The sequence below is a fragment of the Camelina sativa genome, chromosome 9, assembly GCF_030686135.1.
Source record: "Camelina sativa cultivar CO46 ecotype springtype chromosome 9, ASM3068613v1".
NCBI lineage: Eukaryota > Viridiplantae > Streptophyta > Magnoliopsida > Brassicales > Brassicaceae > Camelina > Camelina sativa.
In genome coordinates, this window is record NC_141888.1 from 24189207 (window position 1) to 24210599 (window position 21393).

At 36.6% G+C, this 21393-nt stretch overlaps 2 protein-coding genes, 1 long non-coding RNA gene and 1 pseudogene across 3 annotated transcripts; 3 read left to right on the forward strand and 1 right to left on the reverse strand.

The window, feature by feature from the left end:
• The first annotated feature begins 3701 nt into the window (after positions 1-3701).
• On the forward strand, positions 3702-5458 carry LOC147938648 (replication protein A 70 kDa DNA-binding subunit C-like). Its single transcript, XM_087465701.1, has 9 exons — positions 3702-3825; positions 3895-3991; positions 4071-4195; positions 4289-4373; positions 4455-4718; positions 4795-4826; positions 4868-4920; positions 5024-5182; positions 5273-5458. Exons 1-9 carry the CDS (start codon positions 3702-3704, stop codon positions 5456-5458), a joined length of 1125 nt encoding a protein of 374 aa, XP_087321827.1.
• Positions 5459-11462: 6004 nt separating this feature from the next.
• Positions 11463-11911, forward strand: LOC147938649 (uncharacterized). The gene is made up of 2 exons (XR_015565794.1): positions 11463-11561; positions 11658-11911. It is a non-coding gene; the product is annotated as an uncharacterized LOC147938649 (long non-coding RNA).
• Positions 11912-14488: 2577 nt separating this feature from the next.
• On the forward strand, positions 14489-15044 carry LOC147938650 (uncharacterized). The gene is made up of 2 exons (XM_087465702.1): positions 14489-14792; positions 14872-15044. Exons 1-2 carry the CDS (start codon positions 14489-14491, stop codon positions 15042-15044), a joined length of 477 nt encoding a protein of 158 aa, XP_087321828.1.
• A 2812-nt stretch (positions 15045-17856) lies between these two features.
• Positions 17857-17957, reverse strand: LOC147938651 (small nucleolar RNA R71; annotated as a pseudogene).
• Between the last annotated feature and the right edge of the window lie 3436 nt (positions 17958-21393).

Sequence of the window (21393 nt, forward strand, 5' to 3'; positions counted from 1 at the left end):
GCTAGGTTGCTAGAGTTGGGTCAGTAGAAACATTGCTAGGTTGCTGGTTCTATGATTCATGTTGTTTAGTTATTGGATATTGGTTATGTTTTGAATATTGGTTATTTATTATTGGATATTGATATCTATTATTTCCGCTGTAAATTGGTTGCGATTGTGGTTAGGTGGCTAGTGGATATGGGACCACTAGTTGTAGTTTATTATTTACTATTATTATTATTATTATTTTGTTAAAAAATGGGTCGGGTCGTTTCAATTATGTCTTGAATTTGAACTTAAATTTAAACTTAATCTTTAATCAAAGTATTTTTATAGTTTTATGTATATCATTAATTAATATTGATATATATTACACTACTACCAATATGTATTATGGGGACAAAGAATATGCTGTATTTCGTTATTAAGTAAAGTTGGAAATATATGAAATATTAGCTTTGATTGAAAATAGATTTGATGATAGTAGAATTGTAAAATTAAACCGATAAAATCAAAAAAGATACTGAAAATATCTCAATATCATATGAAAAAAGGGTATAAAGAGTAAACTATAATTATTGAATACCAAGAATTTGTTAATACACATATAAACAGAATACTATAATAATCGAATTACAAATAATTGGGAAAAATACCATTAAAGTATTCTCGATGATATAGTTGTTATACTTATTGACATTATCTATTGATGAAAAATTCCAAAAAAAAAGAAAGAAAAGATAAACCTATATAATTATACACCTTTAAATACATGCTAAACTCTATACATAAAAATAATTACTTTAAAAACATAGATTTTTACGTTTCATTTCAATCTAGTTTATGCTATCATGGCTAATCTACTTTCCAATGCTATAAAGAATAGAATCGGGAAAAAAGACTATTTTGTTGATTTGAACGACTTGAACCCTTTCATTCATGAGTGGAAAATTAGAGTAAAGATTCTAAGAAAATTTGAGTGTGTTCATCCTCTCTACAATTCGTCTGATTTGATTTTGGTTGATGAAAAGGTATTTTTATACGATCTCTATATTAATATTTTCACAGTAATTTTTTTAAAAAACCTTGGAGTTACAAATTATTTACAATCCTATGCCATTGGTATTTATTAATTTTCACATATTAGCAACAAAAAAATCGAGTCAATCGTTTTCCTTTATCAGAACCCTATAAATCAGTTCGAAATCGATTTTGTATTTGCATCATTATTACTCACCATTAATTCCGAAATTAATTTTCCCCCTAAATCTCTATATGCAAAACCGAAAAAATAAATAAATTAAAGTCTCAGAAAATATAGATAAAGTTGGTATATTCCTAATAATCAAAAATTTTACAATATTTAATCCCTAATTAGTAGCATTAACCGTTAAATCTTTTTGTGTGCAAAGGTTGAAATGTTCAACCTAATTTAGAGCCTACAAATTACTTGGCCCCTAATCGCAAGTTAGCATCACCAACAATATCAAACATACGAGTGTTTTGTCAAACACCCTTTCTATTCACAATGGCTGATAATTTCCCTTTCCTCAAAGATGTATGCCCCTAAAAACCTGCTTGGAGGGTTGAAGTCAAGATCCTCCATTCCTGGCCAAAACACACGTGAAACATTCGAATTGGTTCTGTCATATGAAGTGGTAAGAATGTTTTTAATTACACTTCTGTCAATTACTCCAAATACTAATTTAGTTGAGCGTCATTATTCATTACATTGTAAAATAATTCACGCATGAGTGAAGAAAGAGTTGGTCCGCAAGTGGTCAAAATAATTCAAGTAGGCTCACAGATGATAATTGTGTGTTAATTCAAGTAGACATTTGGTCTTAATTATGCAAGTGGTCATGCAGTGTGACCCTAAATCTGATTCTACCTTTCTCTCATTGGCAAAGTTTCAGAAAATCCAGTATCCAAATCTGAGAAATTGTGACAATTGGGGAATCTTGAAGCCAACAATAAGCCAACACCAATAAAGATTTTGAACTTATAAATGAAACGGGAGTGTTGTATACTATGTTGATAGTCTATATATCCATGTTGTTTTATTCTCCTGCTAATGATTGATGTTAAAATTACTGTCCACACGCCATGGCGATGAGTGAATGGAATGCGTATGTTTTCATAATGTTGTCTATTGTTTTGCTTATCATATCAATAAAATTAAGTTTTCAGTTTCTACTCATGACTAACCACGTGCGTATCCTCATGTCTATATTTTTCCCGCGGTACACCGCTGGACAATATTTTTACAATAAAAAAATTAAATTTTAAAAAATTGTATTTGTTTGTTAATTTTGTTTCTTTTGTTTAGTGTTTAATATTGTATAATTATATTTTAATTGTAAATTATAAAATTTGATCAGTTGTATACCATAGAAACGCGACAATTATTTAGTTTTATTTATACTAATATTACATTTGTACCGTATCGAATTTCTTATGATTATAAAAATAGAAATTTTTACTGCTTTTTAGATTTAACCCGTGAAAGAATTATTCTTACATTATTATATTTTTAAAATTTTAGTGTTTTTAAATTTAATCCGTAAGTTTAAAGTTATTTAGATTTAACCCGTGAAAGAATTATATCCATAAAACTTATTATGTAGTATACCGCATATTAATTTATATTATAAATACTCCAATTTATTAGATTTAACCCATGAAATAATTATTCAAAGATATTATTCATAACGAAAGAATGATCAAAATTTATTTCATTTTACTTCTAACTAACTATAAGGGTAGTTACAAACTTTTAGGAAATATAAGATTATAAAATAAAAATATTTAAGTCCATAATATAGATATAGAATATATACTTATTAAATTAATATAATATTTAAAAAAATTCTTGAGCGAATTTAGTTATATTATATTTACACGATTATTATAGAATATTGGAAAGGTAATTTGGAAGAAATTGATTATCACTTATATTTATATTACTATAATCCTAAAGAGTCGAGTATTTAACTTTTCCTTTAAAGAGATTGATTCATTATTATCATAATATACTTACAAAAATGTTAATTAAATATAGAAATTATCTTAAAAGTAAAATATCCTTAAAATTTATATGCTTATCGTCTGAAAATGTTATATTGACATAATTTAAATATGATAATTATTATAATGATTCAAAAAAGGAAGATAAATTCAAATTCAATATTATCATATTAATTATATATGTAAAAATTAAGAATTGGATACTCTATATATAGTGATACACATTGTATCATTGTGTACAATTCAGCGATCCTTTTTAAAAATCAAAATATTCATTATAGCCTCCAAAAAAATCATTATCCTTCCCTATGTTAACATTAACCAGATCAATCCTGCTCTGGATCACTAGAAGATCAGGGTTCGTGTGATAAGACTTTGGAAAGCATTCAAATCACTGTAGATGGTTTTGGTCGATGAGGAAGTTTGTTTCGATTATTTCAAGTTTATTTCAAAAAACTTTGTTAACAATAATTTAAATAGTTTATTAAAGCTTTTCTACACCTTAATAATAATTTTGATTTAAACGTATTGACGACTGCTTTAAATTTAAGGGAACAAGAATTCACGCGTCTATTGAGGATGCATTAGTGAAGAAATTTCATAACCAGATCAATGTTTGTGACTCGAAAATAATCGATACTTTCTGTTTGGTCGATTATGATGGTGATTACAGGACAAATGCTTTGGGATTTAAGATGGTGTTCTATAGAACCACCACAGTTAAACCATGTGATGATTTTCCGGCACGAGTTCCTGAAAAATACTTTCAAGAATTTTTAACTATTTTGGCTGGAAAAATAGATAAACAAGTATTGTTTGGTAAGTTGTGAAACTCATGTATATATATACTCGGTTGTTGATTAGTAACTAATATTGTTATGTTTTTAGATGTGGTGGGCCAAATTGCTGGTGTTGGTTCTCTTGATAATGTAAACACTAAGGGAAAGGACAATGTGAAGATAAGTTCTGACTTACAAGATTTAAAGTCTGTTTTAAAAAAAAAACAAAAAAAACAAAATACAAATATTTTATAGCGGAAGCTAACTTAAACTTTGTCTTTACAGTGGTGACCGATTAAGTTGTACGATATGGGGTGATCTTGCTAGAACTTTTGAAGCTTCTATAAAAGAACACGAAGACTCGGTTGTTGTGTGTGTGATTAGATTTGCATGTTTGAAAGAGTGGAAAGGTAATTTTTTAAATGATATTTAGTCGTTTACTTTTCTCTGATTTAATTAGTTGAATTATCATCTTCTTGATAAATCCTAAAATTATTTCGTAGGCAATTACAGTGTATCAAACGCATTCAACACCACAGATATTCACTTAAATCCGTCAATTCCCAAAGTTGAAAAATTCCGACAAATGTATTTAGTTTTCTAGAGCATCAATTAGACGCTAGACATGTCTAAACGTATTCGCATTCTTATCTTTTATGTTTTTTAAAGGATGCCAAACACTAGCGTTGTTGACTTGGTTCACAATGAGGATGAAACGAAGAATATACAGCCAAAGGTAACTTTGTATGAGGAGTTTTTCATGAAAATGAAAAGAACGATCTGTTCGGTCGAGACAGTGCCTAAGTGGTATTACATTGCATGCAAAGAATGTAGAAAGAAGGTTCAACCATATCCACTAGAGTCTGACAAGGGGAAAAAACGTCTATACAGTTGTGGTGTTTGCGATGACGATGTCAAAGAAGTTGATTACAAGTATGTATTACTTAATATGATTAGAATTGTGTTCATGTGAATATGTTGATCATTTGATTGCTTCTATGTTTTTTAGGTATAAACTCATACTACACGTTTCGTATGGAAGTTCTCCAAAGATTAAGCTTTTATTTTTTTTTATGGTCTAGCCCAGATTTTTGTTGGTAAAAAGGCGGATGAATTGGTTTCCCAAATAGCCGAGGTACGTTCTAACAGGATAGACAATGTACTTTCTACCAGAATATATATTTTCTAGGATTCTATAGTAACATGAACTTTTCTAACAAATTTGAAACAATGGTCAGGACGATCTAAACATCATGCCCATTTCTCTTTCTGCTCTAATCGGGAAGACCGTGCTCTTTAAGATTTCTATCACCATTGATAATTTGAAAAGTGACAAGGCTTCTTATGTTGTTGAAATTTTTTGGGAAAAAGAGGATATGGTAAACCAGTTTGTCAAGGTAATATACTAAATTAATAATGTAGACTATAAGATGATTAAATTAATTATTGTAATTCCATTATGTGCTTATCCATAATAAAATTGCTAGGAAATTTACGGAAAGGTTAATGATAATTACCAAGAACTAGAACCAGCTGAACAAATTCTACAACTTACGTCGGAGGAATCAACATCACTTTCGTCAAAGAGGGAGATGTCTAGAATCAATGAAGAAGTCGTACGAGGTTATAGCATGACTACTAGGAAGAAGATCAAGATTGAAAAGCAAGCATAGTATTATGCTTATGTTATGAATTATTTTAAAAACAATATATGCTTTTGATATTCGTTTTTTTCAAACTTCAGGCCTTTAGTTGCGTTAATAAGAATATGATTATTTATTATTTATAAATTTTGAATTTGTTAAAATCTCTACATTTTATTACTCACTAATAAAATGAATAAGTTTTATTTATAAATTAAAATACGAAAATAGGTATAATCATGTTCCATTTACTATTATTTTGCATAGATACAACATAATCTAATCAAAAACGAAAAAATGGTGATATTTTCCCACCTTTTAAAAAAAAACATATATATACTCTCAATTTAATTATGATTAAATAAATATATGTTAAGATAAATGAAAAAATGTTAATTTTACATTTTTGTGATATTGATATTATTATGTGATATTATTAGCCGTTTGTGAAAATATTTAAGTAAATTATAGTAATGAGGAGATTATAGCTACTGATCATCATATAAATAAAGAATATCATAGACCTAAAGTTATATATTTCTAAAGAACGCAGATCGTTTCGACTGTATGCATACGATGAGACCTGCAAAATTACCAATACGGAGAAAGAAGGATCTGATTCATGTCGTGAATACAAAGGGTAACTAATATTCAGTTTCTGATATAATAAAATAAGTTTTGATTTTAAATTAATGTTCAAACGTATAAACTTATTTCAAGAGTAATCTCAAAACATGCAAGGATGAAAAGAACGCAAACTCTTAAATCAAATAAAGTTCGAAAACGCAATGAAGATCGTTTCTATATCCACATGTTATAATATATACTAAATATTTTATTAATAAGTTTTTTTTTGTGTTCACCTATGTAGTTCCTACGTTGTTGCCTCTGATGCATGAAGATTTTGCATGTTTTATTGTTTCTGACTCTGAGTCAAATAATGATAGCGATTCTGATAGCTCGATTGATGAATCTGATACTGAGTATCGTACTAAGCCTAATGTAACATGTGAATTCACAGCCGTAACATCTGGGTTACAAATAAATGGTATTTTTGTAAAGCTAAACTTTTTTTTTGAAATAATTTTAAATATATATATACAGGTAAATTAATTTTGTATTGCTAATGTTATCAGGTTACTATGATGAAGGAGATCCTTCGTATCTCTGTGAAAATTGTGGAGCATATATGTGGTACGGAGAACGGTTAAACAAGCGAGTAAAGAAGGCGAAACCAATTTTTGCAATGTGCTGTGGAAAAGGGAAAGTCCAACTTCCCAAGCTGAAAACTCCACCGAATACATTATCGGCGTTGTTATATAATCACGATGATAGGAGTGACAACTTCCGTTATAATATAAGAGCATACAATATGATGTTTTCCTTCACGTCATTAGGTGGGAATATAAACCATTCTATTAATAATGGTAGAGGGCCGTACGTGTTTCACATGTGTGGAGAAAACTATCACCGTATCGTAGATATTTTACCTGAACCTAAAGAAAAACTGACGTTCTTACAACTTTATATACATGACGTAGATAATGAAGTCCCTAACAGGATAAATGTGTTCGGTTCAGTTTCATAGCTTTAAAAAATATTTATCTGCAGGTCAATTGGTGACAGTTTGTCTTGTGGGAAGGTTGTTAAAGGGTGGGGACCAGGGTTCGAGGAACGCCTGGCGCACCAATGAGGGGTTAGGATCGATGCCCTGCAGGGCCAGCTTCGGGCCTATGGGGGCAAGCTAGCGGTGAGCTAGTGGGGTCAATGGGACGGGTTGTCACACCATATGGAGAGGATGGTTACAGGTTAGGCATTGACATTGGTTTTGTAGATACGGCTGGACGAAAAAGGAAAACAGTCTCGATGAGTGAATTTTATGCTTTTCGAATATTTGAGAGATATCAAGAATCTTCTACGATTGTGATGTCGGGGAAATTATATCAGCAATTTTTGGTAGATGCATTCACAACCATAGAATCTAACAGACTGAAATATATTTCCATGAACCAAAACAAACTACGGACGGAAAGAACCGATAAAATAGCTGAAGCTGTTTATCAAGGAAACGAAGATCTTGCAGAACACGGAAAAAGAATCTACATTCCTTCATCGTTTACAGGTGGAAAACGTTATAGGATGAAACATTATTTAGATGCGATGGCTACTTGCAAGTACTATGGTTTTCCTGATATTTTCATAACAATTACTTGCAACCCCAAATGGCCTGAAGTTGTTCGATATCTAACAAGGCATGGTCTTAAGCAAGAAGATAGACCAGATATATGCTGTCGGGTCTTTAAGATGAAGCTAGATAGACTAATGGAGCAAGTGACTAAAGAAAAAACTTTTGGTGTTATAAACTCTGGTATGTTTCATATTATTAATCAATTGACTTTCTATACGTTACCATGTTAAAACCCAAATTTATTAACAATGGCTTTTGTTTGTGTGTGCAGCTATGTATACAATAGAATTCCAGAAGAGAGGTCTGCCTCATGCACACATGATTTTATTCTTGCATCCAGACTATAAAATGCGTACACCATAAGACATTGATAGATTCATAAGTGCTAAGATTCCTGATAAAGAACTGGACAAGTACTTATATGAAGTTGTTTCTGATGTTATAATTCATGGACCTTGTGGTATTCATAACAGAGGAAGTGCTGGCATGAATAATGGTAAGTGCACTAAATTTTTTCCAAAACCATTCATGGAAAATACTGTCGTCGACGATGCTGGTTATCCAATATACAAACGGAGGAAAAACGGGAGATTCGTGCATAAAAAAGGTTTGATTGTGATAACAACTTTGTTATTTTGTACAACCGGGATTTTCTATCCGTTATCGTGCTCATATTAATGTTGAGTGGTGTAATCAGTCACGTTCAGTGAAATATCTTTTCAAGTACATTACCAAAGGGCCTGTAACGCCCGCGAACCAATTTGTGTATTTTTGGTGTGGGTGTCGATCGACACCCTTGGTGGCATCGATCGACACCATGTTTTTCCGGTTTGGTCGGGTTCGTTTTAATTGCTGTTTGGTTTGGTTTGGTTCAAGGAAAATCCCTAAATCGTGTTATAAGAGGAGAAGCGACAAATTAAGGGTTTTAGGGTGTCTTGTCGCCGTTTTCAGAGATAGAGAGAGAGGAGAGAGCCTATTGAGGTGTGAAGGAGATTAAAGAAGAAAGATCAGAATCGTTAGGGTTTGGGAGGAAACAGTTTCGGCATATCAAATCGTTCTCAAAGGTAATGAAATTTGGTAGTTTTATTCCCAAGTCTTTCATCGTCATTCGCCTTTTTACAGAAGTAGATTTGGATTTAAACTCGATGAGTTATTGGCAGTTTCGTGAGACACGTTTTCTCAGACGCGAGTTGGGACCATCGGAGATTGTAACTGAGATCGTGGTCTCGTGTGGTGTCTGATCGTGCTGAAATTTTGTGGAAAGCTTCGAGACGTCTAGGGGAAGCTTTTCACCGGAGAGATTTGATAGTTAACGGTTGGTTTTTATTTTAGGGTTTCGTCTTTGAGACTGTTCTTTTCTGATGTTTCTGTCCAGTTTTGTTATAAGTCGTTTTTGGTTGTGTGGCTTGTTGTAGGGCGTTTCTGGGCTGTTTCAGACGTTAGGAGGGTCTCAACTGGTTGTATTGGTTGTTATAATCAGTTGATAAGGTGAGTGCATGACCATGGCTTATCTAAGCCTGAGAATCCTTTGTTGTTCTTGCTTGATTGGTGGTGCTTTGTGGTGTTGTTCTTGCTTGATTGGTTGTGTTAGTGGTATTGCTCTTGCTTGTGGTGGTTGTGTTATGGTTCTTATAGGTTCCTGAAGGTTTTGGGTGAGGTTGGAACGGATTGGAGATGATTGGAAACGGAGGTTCGTTGTTCGGATTCGTGCAGTTCGCGTCTGCGAAGGGAGTGTCGATCGACACCAGTTAGGTGTCGGTCGACACCATGTTTGGTCAGTGTCGATCGACACCTCTCTGGTGTCGGTCGACACCAAGTTGCTTGTTTTGTGATTTCCTGGTTTGTTGTGTTTGGTTGTTATTTGTTAAGCATTGGTTTCTCAGTTGCTTGTGTGTATAGCCCAGTAGATGGGAGGATTGCCTCACTAAGTATTTGTGATAATACTTACGCATCTCAATTGTTGTTTGTGGTGTGCAGGTTTGTGACGTGGAATCATGGCAATGAGGAGGAGGATGATCTAGGGTCTCGTTTGTGTGTTATTGGATTTGTTGGTTATGTTATTGGAACCTTGGTTAGTGTTATGTTAGGTTGCCGGATAGAATGGTTAGGAATGCTATTGTATTGATGATGTTGTTGGTTTTGTATTATTGGTATGTTTCCGCTGTGCTTAATGTTATTGCTGGTTTAATGTTGAGTTGTGGTTTGGGTTGGTTAATTAAGTAGTATGGGATGCTTAATTATACATTGTATTTAATTGTTAAGAAAAAAAAAAAAAAGGGTCGGGTTGTTTCATTTTGGTATCAGAGCCTTTATGGTTCTAGGATGGTTAAATGGATGGTTAGAGCGGTTAGGAATTTAATTGGGTGAATTATTTTCCTTTTGCTTGATGCATGATGTTGTGTGATGGAATTGATTATGAGTAGTTAGTCAATTTGCATGTGGTATGGAGTCCTAGTATCATCCCCTTCGAGCCTTCAATGAGATTCCACGGTAAGTTGTTTTATGTGTTGTTAGTTGTGTAGAGTTTTTAGCTTCTGTGCGGGAGGTGCAGTTGGCTATTGGAAGTTGTTGGAAAATGGTGGATCATGCCGGTATCGGGAAATACCGTTGGTGGTGACTTGTGGAAGTGGATGTATTGCAAATGGAGTTTGTTTGGATTTTTGACTCGTGTGTCATGTGGTGAGGAGATAGCTCGGGAATTCTATAGATGGAAAGTTTCCATAAATAGAAAGTTGCTGAAATGGAAAGTTTTATAGGAGTTAGAGCTTTTCTATTTTTGAAAAGTGTATGGGAATACCTTGAGAGTAGGGTGTTCCAGGGTGACCGGGTGGTGGTCATGGTGGTGTTCGGGTTATGAGTTTTCGTGAAGGCGCAATGCTAAAAGAGGAAAGTTTCTAAAAATAGAAGTTTCCAGAAATGGAAAGAGTTGAGGTAAATCTAGTCGGGAGATACTCGATGACATCAGACTTGTTTGCTCAGGATTGTGTGGGCCCAACTCATGTGATACCGATAGCTCGATGGACTTTGTGGCCAGAGAGTGGGAGTGGTATGTTTGCTTCGGATGACGATCCGAGAGCGCGCTTTAGGGTGACGACCCAAGAGCGGGATATTTGAGACTCCCTGGATACCGTAGCTGTGAGCCGTGGCTCGGCAGTGAGCCGGTATGTCTTGAGGGTTGCGACCCGAGAGCGGGGGGAGTGGGCATGTGAGACTCCCTGGATACCGTAGCTGTAGGCTGTGGCCTGGCAGTGAGCCGGTATGTCTCGAAGGTTGCGACCTGAGAGCGGGGGGAGTGTGTGTTGTGAGTGACTTCCTGGATGCCGTAGCTTAAGGCGGTTGGCCTGATAGCGAGCCGGCATGATTCGTTGGTTGCGACCACGGACGGGGGAAGCACTGAGTTGTGAGCAAATAGTGTCTTGATGTGAGTATATTGACTAGAGGGAGACCTCGAGGGTCAGTCGGAGGTGTGCGGGCTGTTGCGACAGTGGCACGGGAAACCTTGGCTGATGGTGTTTAGTCCGGTCTGGGGACGTGCGGGCCGTGTTGACGGTGGCACGGAGGTCCTTGGAGGATGGACGGTACTGCGGGATTCGGGGACGAATCCATATTGGTGGGGGAGAATTGTAACGCCCGCGAACCAATTTGTGTATTTTTGGTGTGGGTGTCGATCGACACCCTTGGTGGCATCGATCGACACCATGTTTTTCCGGTTTGGTCGGGTTCGTTTTAATTGCTGTTTGGTTTGGTTTGGTTCAAGAAAAATCCCTAAATCGTGTTATAAGAGGAGAAGCGACAAATTAAGGGTTTTAGGGTGTCTTGTCGCCGTTTTCAGAGATAGAGAGAGAGGAGAGAGCCTATTGAGGTGTGAAGGAGATTAAAGAAGAAAGATCAGAATCGTTAGGGTTTGGGAGGAAACAGTTTCGGCATATCAAATCGTTCTCAAAGGTAATGAAATTTGGTAGTTTTATTCCCAAGTCTTTCATCGTCATTCGCCTTTTTACAGAAGTAGATTTGGATTTAAACTCGATGAGTTATTGGCAGTTTCGTGAGACACGTTTTCTCAGACGCGAGTTGGGACCATCGGAGATTGTAACTGAGATCGTGGTCTCGTGTGGTGTCTGATCGTGCTGAAATTTTGTGGGAAGCTTCGTGACGTCTAGGGGAAGCTTTTCACCGGAGAGATTTGATAGTTAACGGTTGGTTTTTATTTTAGGGTTTCGTCTTTGAGACTGTTCTTTTCTGATGTTTCTGTCCAGTTTTGTTATAAGTCGTTTTTGGTTGTGTGGCTTGTTGTAGGGCGTTTCTGGGCTGTTTCAGACGTTAGGAGGGTCTCAACTGGTTGTATTGGTTGTTATAATCAGTTGATAAGGTGAGTGCATGACCATGGCTTATCTAAGCCTGAGAATCCTTTGTTGTTCTTGCTTGATTGGTGGTGCTTTGTGGTGTTGTTCTTGCTTGATTGGTTGTGTTAGTGGTATTGCTCTTGCTTGTGGTGGTTGTGTTATGGTTCTTATAGGTTCCTGAAGGTTTTGGGTGAGGTTGGAACGGATTGGAGATGATTGGAAACGGAGGTTCGTTGTTCGGATTCGTGCAGTTCGCGTCTGCGAAGGGAGTGTCGATCGACACCAGTTAGGTGTCAGTCGACACCATGTTTGGTCAGTGTCGATCGACACCTCTCTGGTGTCGGTCGACACCAAGTTGCTTGTTTTGTGATTTCCTGGTTTGTTGTGTTTGGTTGTTATTTGTTAAGCATTGGTTTCTCAGTTGCTTGTGTGTATAGCCCAGTAGATGGGAGGATTGCCTCACTAAGTATTTGTGATAATACTTACGCATCTCAATTGTTGTTTGTGGTGTGCAGGTTTGTGACGTGGAATCATGGCAATGAGGAGGAGGATGATCTAGGGTCTCGTTTGTGTGTTATTGGATTTGTTGGTTATGTTATTGGAACCTTGGTTAGTGTTATGTTAGGTTGCCGGATAGAATGGTTAGGAATGCTATTGTATTGATGATGTTGTTGGTTTTGTATTATTGGTATGTTTCCGCTGTGCTTAATGTTATTGCTGGTTTAATGTTGAGTTGTGGTTTGGGTTGGTTAATTAAGTAGTATGGGATGCTTAATTATACATTGTATTTAATTGTTAAGAAAAAAAAAAAAAGGGTCGGGTTGTTTCAGGGCCAGATTATATTAGAGCTAACGTAGGAGAGGAAGACAATCAAAATGAAATCAAGAAATTCTACAACTGCAGGTATGCCTGTTCATTAATTTCATATAAATTTAACCCTATTAATTTAATATTTAATAATAGTATTATTCTTTTATTAGATATATCTCCGCATGTGAAGCAGCTTGGCGAATATTGGCTTTTCCGATTTGCTATCGTACTACTCCCGTTGAAAAACTTCCGTTTCATCTTCCTGGACAGGAATTAGTAGTTTACAACGAAGATGATCCTATTGCAGATGTTATGAAGCGTTCAGCCAGAAGATCTAAACTGTTGGCATGGATGGAATGCAATAAAAAACATCCAGAAGGTAGAAGTCTCACTTATGCTGAATTTTCCAACATATTTGTGTGGGTTCATAGTAAAAAAATCTGGCAACCAAGATCTAAGAGAAGAAAAAGTTTTGCAGTAGGCAGAATTACATATGTACCACCTTCTATAGGCTCGGCGTATTACTTGAGAGTTTTACTTAATACAGTTCCAGGGGCCACAAGTTTTCATTTTTTAAAGACGGTAAAAGGTAAATTGTACAAGGAATTTAAAGATGCCTGCTTTGCATTGGGATTATTGGATGACGACAAAGAATATATTCTAGCTATAAAAGAGGCAAGTATGTGGTGTTTTGGGCCGTTTCTAAGGAAGTTGTTTGTCATACTATTGCTTTCGAAAAGTGTTTCAGTGCCTCTCGATCTCTGGGTCGCTACAAAATATATATTGTGCGAAGATATTTTGTATTTGCAAAGGAACCGTACGAACAACCACGGTAAATACATTGATTTTAATAAAATATATATAATAAAATTTAAAGTTATATTGATGTACACAAACATCTACGATTATTATTCTGATCATAAATATGTCAACTAAAAAAAAATACTCTGTAATGCAGGTCTAATGTTAAGTGAGGATCAGATAACAAACCTATGCTTAGCTGAGATTGAAATGATTATGCGATCCAATGGAAGCTCTCTGTCAACTATTGTGAATATGCCTAAACCAGACCAATCTGTGATTGATAATAATTAGAATAGGCTTCTGATAGATGAGAGAAACTACAGGCGTGTTGAGCAAAGAGAGGATTTTGACAGGTTGTTACATATGTCAACCGATGAGCAACGAAGTGTCTACCTAGAAATTATTGAAGCTGTGAATTGTAATAAGGGAGGTATGGTTTTTGTTCATGGATTTGGTGGTACTGGAAAAACATTTTTGTGGAGTATTCTTGGTGTTGATATTCGATCTAGGGGTGATATTGTTCTTAATGTTGCATCGAGTGGTATAGCTGCTTTACTTATGGAAGGTGGCAGGACAGCTCATTCTAGATTTGGTATACCCATCCATGTGGACGAATATACAATATGTTCGATATATGATAAATCACATCTTGCCGAGTTGATTAGAGAAGCAAAGCTCATTATATGGGATGAGGCTCCAATGATGAACAAATTTTGTTTCGAAACCTTAGATAGGAGTATGCGAGATATTATGAAGTGTGATCGGGTTTTTGGAGGTAAGGTTTTTGTTTTAGGGGGTGATTATAGACAAATTCTACCGTTTGTGCCAGAGGCTGTTAGAGTTGGGACAGTTTGAGCCTCTATAAACTCATCGTTGCTTTGGGATAGTTGTAAAGTACTTCGGCTTACACAAAACATGAGGCTTCGCAAGGCAAAAAATAGTCAGGATGCAGATGCTCTCTCTACGTTTTCAAAATGGCTACTCGATATTGGGGATGGCAAGATCAACGAGCCTAACAGTGGTGAGGTCGAAATAGAAATACCCGAGGATTTATTAATTGCTGCATCTGACAATCCTATACAAGCAATTGTTAAACAGATATACAGTACATCATTTGCAACAAGGACCGATGCAAAATTCTTTTGCGAAAGAGCTATTCTTAGTCCAAGAAATGATGACGTCGATAAAATAAATCAATATATGCTCTCTCAACTTCCAGGTATATTAAGAGTGCAAATTTTTTTTGGCAAACAAAATTCAATATAAACGGTTTCTTATTTTGGTTTTATTATACCCAGGGGAAGAGAGACAGTATTTGAGTTCAGACAGCATCGAGACTTCCGATACAAGTGCTTACGACGATATGATCTACACTCAGAAATTATTAAACAGTATTCACGTTTCTGGATTACCTAACCATGTTCTGACGCTGAAAAAAGGGAGCACCTATCATGTTGCTTATGAATATTGATCCTAAGGGAGGTTTATGCAATGGTACAAGATTGATTATCACTCAAATGGCTAATCATGTTATTGAAGCAAGGATTGTAACAGGTAAAAGAAACGTCAACGATAAAGTTCTTATCCCTAGGATGTTTGTGTCACCACCGGATGAAAAGTTTCCCTTTCGTATGAGCCGTCGTCAGTTTCCCGTTGCTCTTGCATTTGCGATCACTATTGAAAGGACCGACCTTTTTTTTTAATAATAAATAATATATATATATATAAATCATTAATGAATCGGAAATCGCGTATACATGCGTATTCTTATCATACTGAAACGATTTCCGTTAGTAGTATTAAATAAACTACAACTAGTGGTCCCATACCCACTAGTCACCTAACTACAATCACAATCAACAGCGGAATAACAATACCATCAACAATATCCAATAATAAAACCAATACTATAGCATAAGCAATAACCAATAACAAGATAACCAATAATCTAATAACCAATCATCAGAAAACATGAAACCAGCAACCTAGCAATGTTTCTAATAACCCAACTCTAGCAACCTAACAATGCCAGACAACATCCAATCGAGTCCCTAGAACATCCTCCTCTTCATTGCCTTGATTCCACGATCACAGTTTGCCTTTACCTGCACCACAAACACATATTGAGATGCATGAGTATTTGATAAACACCCAGTGAGGCAATCCTCCCATCTACTGGGCTATACACACTGATATATCATGGTTTTTATGGTTTTTAACCATGATATAAGGAGTCTTTTAGTGTCTTTTCATTTGTTTCTAGATTGTTTTTGAGTCTTTACAGGTTTTTAGCATGAAAGGAGCGAAATGGAGCAATTTGGATCGTTTTGGAGCATAAATCTCGGATCAAGACAAGAGTGTCGATCGACACCACTCAAGAGCATCGGTCGACACCCCTTTCTGCCGACTCAAGACCCAAAAATTGGAAGTTTTACAAAAGTTGCCCAAAAGTTTTCCATATTTGCAACATAAGTCCCTGACGTGTTTTAGGACATATAAATAGTGTTTTTGGGTTTTAGAAACCCTTAAGTTATTTTCTAGCAGTTTTTGAGAGAAGGATATTGAGAGCTTTTTGGGAGAGATAGATCTGAATTCTTTGTAGAGAGAAGATTTCTTGAACTCCTTCTTTTACTTTTAATATCTATTCATGTTATTCAGAATTATGATTTGTTCTTCATTATACATGTCTGAGTAACTTGCTTGTTAGGTTTAGGGTTTTTCAAAGGGTTTTTATGATTTATTAGATCTGAGATTTTTAGGGTTCTTAATCTTTTATGATCTTCATCCTTGGTTGTTCTTCATAATAGTTCTTGATTGATCACCTAGAATTGTTATCTTAGGGAAATAAATTGATATGAGAGTATAATTGTTTTCCTGATTAAACCATTGATGAGCAGAATTGTTTCTTACAAAGAGATTTGAATTAATAATTCTGTGAACTTATCTAAACCTGTTTTTAAAGCTGATTTATTACTTAGAATTTTACAAAGAGATTTGGATTTTCTGGTTTTAAATTTAGATATTATTTGCAGTGAGAACTGATTTAATTTATCAAAAGTTTAGAGTTCTAGATCTGATTTTTATTGCTTGAACCTTAATTAATTTATCTGATTTAATATTTCATAATTTCCTGAGAAATTCCCTAGGCTTAGCTCTTTTGATTTTCTGATTTCACAACACTTTTATTTTAATATTTGCATTGCTTTATTTTAATTAAATTTAACTTGTTTAGCGTAATTTACAAAACTTTACAATCTATTGTGTTAGATCTTGAGTCTCTGTGGATTCGACCCCTAAGTACTACAATTGATCTCTTGTTTGAGAGAGTAGCTCTAGGGATTAATTTGAGCTTATCAAATTTTGGCGCCGTTGCCGGGGACTCTCTGATTCTACCATTAGATTTAAGTTTTTAATTTCGTCTAAATTTTTCTTTTTATTTTCTACTTACACGTTTTTGTCTTTTTTCTTCTCTTTGGTGTTTCAGGTGCATGCCTCCTAGACCTCACACAAGGAGCAACAAATCTGGTCCTACTGTGAATTTGTCAAACAAAGAGTTGGGAAAGCTTGAACGTGAGAACAGAAAGGCAGCTAAATCTCTGAAGATGGTTAATACAATCATTCTGATGCGAGATGAGGCTGGTGTTTTGAGGGATCAAGAGGGCCACTTGCGCAATGAGCATGGCCAAAAGCTTGATGCAGAAGGAAACGTGATTCCTGAACCTGTTGTGAACCAGCCATGTGGTGGTGTCGTTGGTGATCAGGCTGTTGTGAACGAGCAAGCTGATCCGGATCTTGGTGTCGATCGACACCAACCAGGTGGCATCGATCGACACCCACCTGCAGACGTGCGTGGAGCTGCCAACCACGTACAGAACCCTTTTCGACGACAGGAGAACAACCGGGATCTGATCAGAACCATTGCTGACTACAATCGGGCTGATCTGGTGTATGAGAACCGGTCTGCTATTGTTCCTCCCCCTTTTCAGAGGAATGATTTTGAGTTGAAACCTGCATACTTTCAACTAGTTGGGCAGAGACCTTTCTCTGCTTTGCCCAATGAGAAGCCCTTGGATCACATTGAGCATTTTGAGGATCTGGTGACTAGCATCAAGGCTAATGGGGTGACTGAGGACTACATCTTCTGCAAACTCTTCCCTTACTCACTTGCAGGAGAGGCATCTCAATGGTTGAAACAGCTGTCTGCTGGATCATTGACAAGCTGGCGTGATGTCAAGGTGGCCTTCCTCAACCACTTCTATGATGATGCAATGTCAGATGAGTTGAGAATCAAGCTGTCTGCTTTCAAGCAGAGACCGGATGAAGCTTTCAAAGCAGCTTGGGTGAGATTCAAGGCTTACCAAAGGGACTGTCCACACCATGGTTTCTCAAGAGTTCAATTGCTAAGTATCTTCTTCAGAGGGTGTGACTGGGAGTATCAGTTGGCTTTAGATGCTGCAAGTCATGGGAATTTCAAGACAAGAATGCCAGAAGATGTTGAATTGTTGATTGAGAACTTAGCTGCTAGCAATAGTACTAAGAGAGCAGATGCTGAAAGGAAGAGATTGCATGGAGGATTTGATGCAAACCAGCTAGCTTCTGTTAATGCTAAGCTTGATTCAGTTCATAATCTCCTGGTTGGTAAGAAATCAGTTCACTTTGCTGCTGAAGTTGAATCATTTGAGCCACAACCTGAGACTGGGAATGAAGAAGCAGATGTCAACTTTGTATATGGCAATCAAGGTCAGAGATTTGGCAATCAGCAAGGCCACAGACCTTACAGTGGGAACTCTTCAGGCTACATTCCCAAACCGGACTACCAGAAGCAGCAACAAGGGAGCAACTTCACAAGGACTTATGGGAACTCATCCTATCAGTCTCCGCCTCCACAGACTTCTTCTGAGAGTAGAATGGAAGCCATGCTTGAGCAGATTCTACAAGGTCAAGAGAATTTGACAGTGACATTCAATGGAAAGATTGACAATGTCTACACTGAGCTGAATGGGAAGATAGAAGCATTGAACATTCATGTCAAGAAGTTAGAGAATCAGGTTATTCAGACTGTTGGGTCTGTCAAACGACAAGAGGGTTTTCTTCCTGGAAGAACTGAGTTAAACCCCAAGCATGCTTGCAATGCCATATCAGTGAGAGATGAAGATGATGGTGACATTTTTTCTGCAGAACAAGGAGAAAAATCGGCCAATCTGTCGGATCCAGATGATGGCATCGATCGACACCACCTGGGTGTCGATCGACACTCTTCTCAGACGAACCCAAAAACTGCAAAATCTCAGGTTCCAACAGTTGAAAGGGTCTACAAGCCTAAGGTTCCTTTTCCCAAGCCAAGAAAGTCTAAGCAGGAGATGGAGGAAGCTAAATGCAAAGCTATGATGGATAAGGTGATGATTGAGATGCCTTTGATTGATGCAGTGAAGCTTTCACCACCACTTAGACGCTATGTTAAGAGAATGGTATCCAATGGTTTGAGCCCTGAGGAAGGAGCCTTGCTAACTAAAGATGTTAGTGCAATTCTGCTGAACCAGCCTGTTCAAAGGAGGAAGGAAAGAAAGCAAGAAGTGGTAGTTTCTGAGAAAGTGAGTGCAGAAATTCAGTGTAGGACTGCTAAGAAGCTACCAGATCCTGGAAGCTTTGTGCTTGATTGCTCAATCTCAGCAGGAAAGTTTTCACACTCACTTTGTGACCTTGGCTCTAGCATCAACTTGATGCCACATTCTGTTGCTGTGAGACTTGGGATGACAGAATTCAAGCCAACTCAGATTTCTCTTATCTTGGCTGATCGCTCCCGAAGAATTCCTGAAGGTGTTTTAGAGGATATTCCAGTCAAGGTTGGCAACTTCATGATTCCCACTGACTTTGTGGTGCTGAAGTATGATCAAGAGCCTAAAGATCCTCTCATCTTAGGAAGGTCTTTCTTGGCTACAGCTGGTGCAGTCATTGATGTGCAGAAGGGACACATAACACTGAATGTGGATGGATTGAGTATGCATTTTGAGATGGATAAGCTGAGGAGGGCTCCTACTATTGATGGACAGACTTTTTCTGTTGAAAAAGTTTCTGCAACACGGGCATCAGGCTCAGTGTCGATCGACACCAACAAGGAGGCATCGATCGACACCCCTCCACATCCGAGACAGAACAGCTCCAAAACTGATGCTCCAAGTCCGAAACCTGTTCCCAAACAGAAGAGTCATCATTCCACACTTCAGAGTCCTCAGGTAAGGCCAAGGTATGCATCTTCTTCTCCTAAAGCTCCTTTAATCATCAATAGGACCTTCAAAGCTACAAAAACTGTTTTGCAGTTAACCAAGCCACGAGATTATCGTAGAGCGCTTGTTTCTTCTGTTGATGGTTTTGCATGAAAGAAAAGATACCCTCCCATACCTAAGTCTCACCCTGGTCCAGTTCCACACATCCTTGGCAAGCCTCATGCACCTAAAGCTTATACACCACCATGGATGAAGAGGATTTCAATGTCATGTTCTGCTCCACCAGGCTCCTGAGCTCCAGCACAGTCAAGCTAATGACTGAAAACAAGCGCTTAGTGGGAGGCAACCCACTGGTAAGTTTTCTTTTTCTTTTGATTTAGATTTCTATTTATTTTATTTTTATTTTTGCTTTCCTCTTACTTGATAACACTGGGGACAGTGTTGTTTAAGTCTGGGGGAGGTTAGTTACTAACTATGTTTTCTGTTTTTGAGTTTCAGTTGTGTCAGTCAAAACCATAAAGTTTGAGTCAAATTTTTCAAATTTTTCTTTTTGTCTTTGGGAATTATGATCTTGACTAATGATTTCTCTTATTTGGCTAACACTCTAATGATTATTTGTTTATGCTTGATCTCAGAACTGAAGCTTAGAAAGACTATGAGCCTTATCAACAATCCTGAAAGCCCTTATTCAATGGATATCTGATTGATCTAACGTTGTCTCAACCTTTATCAGGATTTTAACCGGACTTAATCTCTTACTTTGGGGTTGGAAATCAGTGGACTAGACTTCTTCTTCAGGCCATACAAGACAGTGCAATTTTTCAAAGTATGTCTCCCCTCTCTCTTCCCTTCAGTGCTTTAAAAAAAAAGAGAAAAATCAGAAAAAGAGAATAAAAGATGAGATGATTTTGATCAGTTTAGAGAGGTAGGTAAATTACCAGTGACCTCATTATTCTACTCTTGAGTCAAATGATCACACAAAGCTTGGAAGCGAGGGGTAGGTAAATTACCAATGACCCCGGTATTCGCTTACACCTTTGATTAAGAAAAAAAAAATAGAAAGAAGAAAAAAATAATGGAAGTGAGAAAAGGGAGAGGAAAGGAGATGTAAGAAGAATGTCTTGGCCTGAAAAGAGTCCATATGCCACTGTTCAATACATCAAAGGTAAGAACTCACCTGTACTTGCTTTAATATTGACTAATGAGATGACAATGGAGATTTCAGAGATTCCAAAGGATTGTGGGATTTGAGTAAGGAATGTTGATGCTAATCATGGTTGAGTATAAGAAGTAAGTTCTTGAGTCAGGTAAATGAAGAGTGTGAATAAGAATCATTATGCAGTTGAGTGAGTTCCTTGTTTTCAAACCTCTTTCACAGGTCTAAGCTTATGTTTTGCTTGAGGGCAAGCAAAGGCTAAGTCTGGGGGAGTTGATATATCATGGTTTTTATGGTTTTTAACCATGATATAAGGAGTCTTTTAGTGTCTTTTCATTTGTTTCTAGATTGTTTTTGAGTCTTTACAGGTTTTTAGCATGAAAGGAGCGAAATGGAGCAATTTGGATCGTTTTGGAGCATAAATCTCGGATCAAGACAAG

Excerpts from the sequence above, each read along its gene's own strand:
- LOC147938648 (XM_087465701.1), top strand. The coding sequence starts at position 3,702 with ATGGTGTTCTATAGAACCACCACAGTTAAACCATGTGATGATTTTCCG. Across the intron at positions 3,992-4,070 it reads TCTGACTTACAAGATTTAAA|TGGTGACCGATTAAGTTGTA; the intron begins GTCTGTTTTAAA and ends TTGTCTTTACAG. Across the intron at positions 4,374-4,454 it reads GTTGAAAAATTCCGACAAAT|GATGCCAAACACTAGCGTTG; the intron begins GTATTTAGTTTT and ends TGTTTTTTAAAG.
- LOC147938650 (XM_087465702.1), top strand. The coding sequence starts at position 14,489 with ATGAGGCTTCGCAAGGCAAAAAATAGTCAGGATGCAGATGCTCTCTCT. Across the intron at positions 14,793-14,871 it reads TATGCTCTCTCAACTTCCAG|GGGAAGAGAGACAGTATTTG; the intron begins GTATATTAAGAG and ends TATTATACCCAG.